This window comes from Melopsittacus undulatus, chromosome W (genome assembly GCF_012275295.1).
Source record: "Melopsittacus undulatus isolate bMelUnd1 chromosome W, bMelUnd1.mat.Z, whole genome shotgun sequence".
NCBI lineage: Eukaryota > Metazoa > Chordata > Aves > Psittaciformes > Psittaculidae > Melopsittacus > Melopsittacus undulatus.
The window spans coordinates 2,429,141-2,437,957 of record NC_047558.1 but is presented as its reverse complement, the minus strand read 5'-3'; the positions used below and the strand labels follow the sequence as shown (position 1 = coordinate 2,437,957).

Sequence of the window (8,817 nt, the reverse complement as noted above, 5' to 3'; positions counted from 1 at the left end):
GGCTCCAGGTCAAAAGCACCATCCAGGTCAGCATCGGCATTATCAGGCGTCAGAATCTCAGGATCAGCAACAACAAACTGATGAACATGCACAGGCTCCTTCTCGGGGTCAATAGGGCTCAGGTCGAAAGGATCGTCTTCATCCTCATCTTCAGTCTTCACAGCCATGGCAGCAACCAGCGGAGGTTTGGGGGGGAGGGTGGGGGTGGGAGGGGGGGCACGCTGGTCTCCATGATCTCATTTTTTGACTTTAACATCTCTAAAACTGTTCTCCAAATTACTAACAAACTTTTCACAGCTTCATTGCCTTTCGTGGCTGCATTCCACAGCTTAACTCCTGCCCCATTCCACAAGGATATCTCAAATCCGGTAGACTCATAAATCTCTGGGTAACGTGTCTTCGACCATTTCAACATTAACTTTAGGTCTGTCTCTTTAAGGGTTGCTCCCTTCACCTTAGGAAGGACTGAAAACATCCATAAATCAGGGGCTTCTTCCTTAGTAATTTTCTCCCAAGTCTCGAGATTAAAAGCTTCACCGACTCCCACAATTCTTCCCCTATCTTACGCCATTGATCTTTGGAGAATAACTGTCCCGTATTTTCTAACAACCCCCTTCGTCGGCACCAAAATAAAAAGTCCACAAGTTCCTGTCGAGGTATCGAGTACCCTGTTTTCTTCGCTACGCATAGCACTCCTTCTATCGTAGCCTTTTCTATCGCTGATACAGCGAAACCCATCCCGAACCAGACCGCAGTCTGCCTGACTCACCGGTCAGCCGTGGCCACGTAATTTGAGCTCTTTTCCTGCCTCTCTCGGACAGCCTGCCTCTCTCGGGCAGCCGGGATCTCCACCTTCTCTCGTCCGCGGTCTCTCTCTCTCCTGGTATCACGTCAGGGTCACCAGAATGCCGCGGCCAGGTGGAGGGGAGAAAACACCGATACGATGTAGGTTCACAAAATGCTCCGTTTATTGATTACAAGGCTGCTCTTAATATACTGTCTTACACGCGATCACGCATTACTTGATTGGCTGCTTCACTTTGCCCACGAGGGGTACAAGCTCCACTTTGCCTCTCCTGATTGGTTTCACACCTTCGCTTCAGCTTAGCCTTACATCATGCTTCTGGCATCTTGTTATTGCGTTCCTGTTTTGCTGATCTTGACGCTTCTTCTTTTAGCCTGGGGTCAGAGGTTCACTTTCTCACAGCTTGCTGTAGGCCTGTTAAAGCGCCCATGCTCGACCCCCAACAGTTGTCCCTGCTCATCTGTTCTATAAAATACAGGAAAAGGGAAAGACATGTCTCCAGTAAAATCACCATTCTCTATCATGTTCCCCATACATTTTGATATAAATGTTTTAGTAGCCTTCTGGTTAACTAACAGCTGGTCAAATGGTTCTTTATAGAGATCAGTCAAAGAAGACATGCTAGGTTGAAAAGCATGAGGAATATTCAATGTGAATTCCTTTAACAGTGTCAAAGGTGGGTATAAATTTTACTTCTTTTCTGAATCTACGGAGCCAGGATCAGAAGGATCATCAGGCTTCTCAGAAAAGATATTTGCATCATTCTATCCTTGCTCTTTCAAATTGTCAGTATTTTGATCCTTTGTTTCACCATATTTCTGAATTATATCCTCAGCAGCTTCTATATTAGATAACGCAGTGTTGTGGTTTAAGGCCAGCTGGCAACCCAGAACCGTGCAGCCGCTTGCTCACTCCCCCCATTTCTTCCCCCTCGCTCCCAGAGGGATAGGGAGGAGAATCCAAAGAATGTAACTGCCACGGGTTGAGATAAGAACAGTCCAGTAACTAAGGTATACCATAAAACCACGACTGCTACCACCAATAATAATAATGATAAGGGAATTAACAAGGGAAGAGAATACAACTGCTCACCACTCACCGACTGATACCCAGCCCGACCGAGCAGTGATCTAACCCTTCCGAGTAACTGTCCCCAGTTTATATGAGCATGACGTGCTGTGGTACGGAATACCTCTTTGGTTCGTTTGAGTCAGGTGTCCTGTCTCTGCTTCCTCCCAACTTCCCCGCCTCCCTGGCAGAGCATGAGACTCACAAAGTCCTTGGTCAGAATAAACATTACTGAGCAGCAACTAAAAACATTGGTGTTATCAGCACTGTTCCCAGGCCGAAAGTCAAAAACACAGCACTGCACCAGCTACTAGGAAGGAGAAAAATGGCTGCTACTGCTGAACTCAGGACAAAAGAACCTTAAGTCTCATTCAGTTCCAAACCCATGCCATGGGCAGAGACACCTTCTACTAGACCAAGTTGCTCCAAGCCCCATCCAACCTGGCCTTGAACACTGCCAGGGATGGGGCAGCCACAGCTTCTCTAGGCATCCTGCACCAGGGCCTCACCACCCTCATAGGGAAGAATTTCTGCCTAAGATCTCATCTCAGTCTCCCCTCTGTCAGTTTAAAGCCATTCCCCCTTGTCCTGTCCCTAAAGGCCTTTGTCCAAAGCTCCTCTCCAGCTTCCTTGTAGCCCCTTTAGGCACTGGAAGCTGCTCTAAGGTCTCCCCAGAGCCTTCTCTTCTCCAGGTTGAGCAAACCCAGCTCTCTCAGCCTGCCTCCAGAGCAGAGCTGCTCCAGCCCTCTCAGCATCTCCATGGCCTCTTCTGGAGTCAGCCCAGGGAGACCTTTTCATTACTTCCAAGCCTGAGCTAGCAACACAAGGGCTTGTAATAAGAAAGATATGAAACAAGAATTTTTCGCAAGTCCTGAGGCAGAAGGTAATGAAGAATTCATCCCACACCCTATGCAGGAGATGCTCTCTCTGAATTGCCTGCTGGCTAGTGTTAAGTACTTACATCATCCTGTGTACTTTAGCTGTTTGTCCATATGGATTCGCTCTGACATGATAAGCTAATGGGTGGTGAAGGGAAGGATAGGCCGCATCCCTGCAGGGGAGTGCACATGGAGCCATATGTTGGTATTTCTGCGTGTCTGGTGCTCTCTGGAGACTGCTGCTGCCCATGACAGAATGACTGTCGAGACAGCACAGGAATAGATGTCCCTAGTCTGAGCAGACTGCAGAACAGTGAGCTGTGTTGTTCTTGTGACACAATTGTTGGACTCTAGAGAAGGCAGTAAAGCAAGGACTCTAAAAATAATAAGTTACAGGTATTGTAATTCTGATAAAGACTAATTCTGTTTCATGTTTGTGTATACAAGCCTGTGTGTTTCTGAAATGAGAATGTAAGGTGAAGTGCAGATATTTGAAAGTAGTATATTGAGATTGAATTGCTCCCGAGAGAGAGGTTCGGTAGATTCCGTTAGCTGGTCCGAGAGGCCAGTCAATCCAGTAGGAAAATCTGTAAGTCTCTTATATCTGAAACTAGAATCGAAACTTTATCACAAGCTTTGTAAGGAAACTGTCATTTTTGTTACTTGCTTCAGCAGTGAAATTGGCCATTGTACTTTAACACTTGAGGGGTATAATAAATCATATCCTGATGCAGGGAATGAAGTTGATGTGGTGATGGAATCTGCTTTCATTTTTCCAAAGTAAACCACCTGAAACGGGTAGATTTATGAAATACTCCTTTACTATAATTTTTATTACTTTGGGGGAGGGGGTGGAGACAGCTTTCAAATCATAATTTATTCTAGTTATGATGACTGTTGAAACAACCTTCCTGCAGAATGAAAACACAGGAGTTGTTTTACCCTAACTGTGGAGAATAATGCTGGCTGGTCTGAGGAGGAAGAAAATCTCAAACTTATGCTTGTATGCAACTATTTTCAGAGTTACAGTTAAGGCCCACCAAAATGCTGAGCTTCAGTATTGTTTGTGACTATGGATAGATTTAACCCAGGTGGTATGAGACATCAAGTCCACAGCTCTGAATCCACATCATTTAAATTGAAGTAAAATCTTACCTGAGCCTTCTCTGCCTGCTACAGCTTGCTCAGTCTGAAGAGGGCATTGTGCAGCATCCTCTGCTCAGGGGTTCAGTTCTGTGCATAATTCTTAATGCTTTTTCTTCCTGGAAGATTTCTGCAGTTCTCACATGTCATACTTCCTATGAGGTTGTCTGTTTACTTTTAACAGTATGTTATTTTTGTCCCTTTAAATTTTATAGCTAAAGACTGCCTCTGATATTGCTAAGCTGTGTGAAGTGACTAAACAAGCTCAATAAGGAATGATACTGCTGTACCTCCTCCTGCCTGTGGGATTTGTGGTCTTTAACAAGCAGGAATATATATATCACAATCTCTTTTCCTTGCTTTTCTTCCTTTCCAAGAAACTGGTATAATTGTGTTGTGGTTTAAGTCCAGCCGGTGGCTTGGCACTATGCAGCTGCTCACTCAATTCCTTCCCCCCCCCCCCCCCCCGGAGGGATGGGGAAGAGACTTGAAAGACTAAAAATCCCATGGGTTGAGATAAGAGCAGTCCAGTAACTAAAGTATAATACAAAACCACTACTGCTACCACCACTAATAATAATAAGGGAAATAACAAGGGGAGCTAAAAGGGGAAAGGAAAATCAATAATAAGCATAAGTGATGCACAATATAATTGCTCAACATTTGTTGACAGTTACCCAGCCTGACCTGAGCAGTGATCTGGGCCTTCCGAGTAACTCCTCCCAGTCTATATACTGGACATGATGTACTATGGTATGGAATACCCCTTTGTCTACTTCAGGTCAGGTGTCCTGTCTCTGCTTCCTCCTAGCATGTTGTGCCCCTCCTCACTGTCAGAGCATGAGACTGAAATGGTCTTGATTGTAATAAGCATTACTGAGCAACAACTAAAAACATTGGTGTGTTATCAGCATTGTTCTCAGGCTAAAGTCAAAAACACAGCACTGCACCAGCTAGTAAGAAGGAGAAAAATAGCTGTTACAGCTGAACCCAGGACAAGTTGTCTCACTTCAGGCAGCATTATGCGGTTGCCTTGGTTTCCAGTGCTCATAGGCTCATAGTCATAGTGGAGACTCCAATTCTCAAATCCTGTTTCTGAACGTGATGGCTGCTGTTGAGCCCATTGCTTTCAGTTAGGCTGTTTGTCCCTCTGTGGGGTTTGTGCAGTTGTTGAACCTCCACTGGATGGTGTGTGGCATTCATTCTCTTGTTTTTACAGCAGAAAGGTAAAATGGAAGGTGAGGCAGTTGAAGCTATCGTGGAGGAGTCGGAAACTTTTATTAAAGGGAAAGAGAGAAAAACCTATCAAAGACGCCGTGAAGGTGGGCAGGAGGACGATGGCTGTCACATACCACCAGACCAAGCAGATGGGGGTGAAGTAGTGCAGGATGTTAACAGTGGTATGCAGATGGTGATGATGGAGCAGTTGGATCCAGCTCTTCTTCAAATGAAGACTGAAGTAATGGAAGGCACAGTGCCTCATGAAACGGAGGCTACAGTGGATGACACACAGATCATTACACTTCAGGTTGTTAATATGGAAGAGCAGCCTATAAACCTTGGTGAGCTTCAACTGGTCCAAGTACCTGTACCGGTGACTGTACCTGTTGCCACCACATCTGTGGAAGAACTTCAGGGAGCTTATGAAAATGAAACCTCCAAAGGAGGCCTGCAAGAGGGAGAGCCCATGATATGTCACACCCTCCCTTTACCAGAAGGCTTCCAAGTAGTGAAAGTGGGTGCAAATGGTGAGGTGGAGACACTGGAACAAGGTGAACTTCAGCCACAGGAAGATCCTAATTGGCAAAAAGATCCAGACTATCAGCCACCAGCCAAAAAAACAAAGAAAACCAAAAAGAGTAAGCTTCGCTACACTGAGGAAGGCAAAGATGTGGATGTCTCGGTGTATGACTTTGAAGAGGAGCAGCAGGAGGGTTTGTTGTCTGAGGTGAATGCAGAAAAGGTGGTGGGCAATATGAAGCCACCTAAGCCAACAAAAATTAAAAAGAAAGGTAAGCTCCCCATCTACAAGTGGATTTTGAAAACGTATTTGTTACGGTGAGACCTTGCAGTATGATTGAAGTGACTGAGTAGGTCCAAGTGGGAGGAAAGCAAGCATGCCCAGTGACACTTATTCTTTACGTAATAACACTCAGCTCTTGTTTCCTGGGTAAATCTCCTGTCTCCTCTATCTAGGCTATAGAGGAACTAATTTTCCTTGAGTAGGATGCTGTGGCATTAGTATTCCTATATGACAACAATTGAAGAAGTTTTTCTCTTCACTGCAATATATATGTGTTTGTGTACACATGGTTTACATCAGAAACCAATGGTATAATTAGGTCTGTGGGGTTTTTCCTAACCAATTGCTGGGGAAGGTAAGATGGTACAAAATGCAGCAATAGGTATGTTTGACTTTTCTTAAAGCTGTAAGTTAAGGAAGGAACCCTTTTTAGAGAAGGAATATTGAGTGTTGGCATACTAATGTAAATTGAAACCAAGCCAGCTGTAGGCAATGATTGTTCTGAAGGATATGCAGTTGAATTTAATGGTACATGTTGGTTCCTTGTGGTAGTGACACCTCCAAGAACCTTTCCTTTTTACCTGCTGAACTCTTAGGTTACACAGTAGACCGCAGTACTGTCAAGACTAAAGATTATTTCCTTCATGGCTAGGTGTAAAAAAAACATTCCAGTGTGAACTGTGCAGTTACACTTGTCCACGTCGTTCCAACTTGGACCGCCACATGAAAAGCCACACTGATGAAAGACCACATAAGTGCCATCTCTGTGGCAGGGCTTTCCGGACAGTCACATTGCTGAGGAACCACCTCAACACTCACACAGGTACTCTTGCTCTTGCATACCTTGTTTCTGTAGGATCCACTCTGTTAGAACAAAGAGAGAACCAGGATGGATCCATCATGAATCCAATACCTCTCATGGAACAGGCTAAAAAGGAAGAAACCATAGAATCGCAGAATGCTTTGGGTTGGAAGGGACCTTAAAGCTCATCCAGTTCCAACCCCCCTGCCATGGGCAGGGGCACCTTCCACTAGACCAGGTTTTCTCCAAGCCCCATCCAACCTGGCCTTGAACACTGCCAGGGATGGGGCATCACAACTTCCTTAGGCAGCCTATGCCAGTGTCTCACCACTCTCACAGTTAAAAATTTCTTCCTTATATCCAACCTAAATCTCCCCTGTTTAAGTTTGAACCCAACACCCCTTATCCTATTGCTACAGACCCTAATGAAGAGGACCATGTATTGCTGTTTGTTTCTCATACAAATCAAGTTTTTTGCTGCCTGGCCACAGGTATAAAACTGTTCCTGGGCTTGGTCCAGCATCACCTGTAGTTGTAGAAATGTTCCATTTGTCTTGGGTATTTGTGTTCTGAGTGTTGTGTTGCCACCCCTGCTTGCAGAAAACTAAGATGAGAATAAGGAGCTAAACATAAAGGAATTGAAAATAACCAAAAAAGGGGGGGGGGAAGCCATCTTAACCCCAGGGAATAGATAATAAACCGGACCAATAAAACTTGTGGCTAGGAACTGTAGCACATTTATGTTGCTCCTTACTAAATTTTCTGGCATAAAACTACAGGTAATTGAACTGTAATTAAACTTCAGCTTGTTGTGACCTTTCTGTCAAAAGAAGTGTGATTCATGTCCCTCATTTTCTCTGTATGCTTATGTCTTATAAATCACTAAGGGATAGAAAAGGGAGCCCTTCCTCACTGAAAGGGTATCATGCTCCAAGATTTTCAATCCATTACTTAAAATATGGGACAGTTTGGGGTTGTTTTTTTTTCCTTTTATCACTAAATCTCAATGTCATTGTCTCCTGTTTTTGCTGCAAACCATTAGGTACTCGCCCTCACAAGTGCCCGGACTGTGACATGGCCTTTGTGACCAGTGGAGAACTGGTTCGGCATCGCCGCTACAAACATACCCATGAGAAACCATTCAAATGTTCAATGTGTGATTATGCTAGTGTGGAGGTATGTTGGTTGTTACAGCACTGAAGGCTTCCTTGGAGGCTTTGAAGCTTGTTTACCACCTTTTAGATACTCTGTTCTTAGGCATTTCCTATTTGATTTGCTTAGAAGGCTCTGAGCAAAAAAACTTATAAATTGCATCTGTTCTTGAAAGCAAATGGTGAGGTTTCCTTAGTTAATGAGGAAACAGTTTGAGAGCATTTATGCGCAGAAATCCTGGGTAATACCTGTTTCCTCCTTGGAGACAGTAGTTGTCATTGTTTCTTATTTGGCCTGCAGGAATTGTGTGCTCTGCTGAAGCAGGCAGCCATCTCTGTGGCTGCAGTGCTGTAATTCCAAGCCTTGTGGTTTGAGTGCTGAATAAATTGTGTTGCAGTGATTTTCATAGTATGCATTGGGAAAGAATAATCAAGTTGGTCCTTCTGTGAGCTCACACTGCATTTTGTAGACATAAGTTGGTGATAAAGCAGCATGGTCAGGCTGGAGTTAGAGAATGTCTTAACATTTGTGTTTATGTTGACCTTTGAGCTGGGTTTGTACTTTCTAAATAAAAGCAAGAGAGGTAAGGAATTCGGTCATCCTGTTGATTGTAGGACTAGATTTTTTTATTATTATTTTGTTGTTGTTGCTGTTCTTGGTAGGGAATTGATTTATCATATTCCTCAATGTAACTGGAGAGGACCCAAGGAAGCACCTGTGGAGAAAAACACCCTGTGCAGGGCACACTGACCAGTGTTCCATTGGCTCATGCTTTCCCAGAACACTTTCTTGTGTCTCTCCAGGATACTCTCAAATTTTAACATGTCTTCAGATGCTGAGATGATTGGTAACAGTAAGGTGAACACAGGACTCCAAATCAGGCTGCACTGAGTGTGGGGCAAGCATCAAGCAAGGCTGTGAATGAGGTTGGCAGGTGAAGTAGGGT

General features: G+C 44.3%; 1 protein-coding gene across 4 annotated transcripts in view; it reads left to right on the top strand.

Moving 5' to 3' along the window:
- Window positions 1-4,523: 4,523 nt before the first annotated feature.
- The window catches only part of LOC117438005 (transcriptional repressor CTCF-like), a 30,586-nt gene continuing 26,292 nt past the window's right edge, over window positions 4,524-8,817 (top strand). Inside the window, exons 1-4 of one of the 4 annotated variants that reach the window (XM_034073332.1) lie at window positions 4,524-4,647; window positions 5,117-5,906; window positions 6,570-6,740; window positions 7,762-7,895. In XM_034073332.1, the coding sequence (XP_033929223.1) occupies window positions 4,645-4,647; window positions 5,117-5,906; window positions 6,570-6,740; window positions 7,762-7,895 (1,098 nt within the window). In that variant the 5' untranslated portion in view covers window positions 4,524-4,644. Of the gene's footprint in view, window positions 4,648-4,855; window positions 5,907-6,569; window positions 6,741-7,761; window positions 7,896-8,817 lie in introns of those variants that run through there. The other 3 variants (XM_034073331.1, XM_034073334.1, XM_034073333.1) reach the window with 3 other exon arrangements.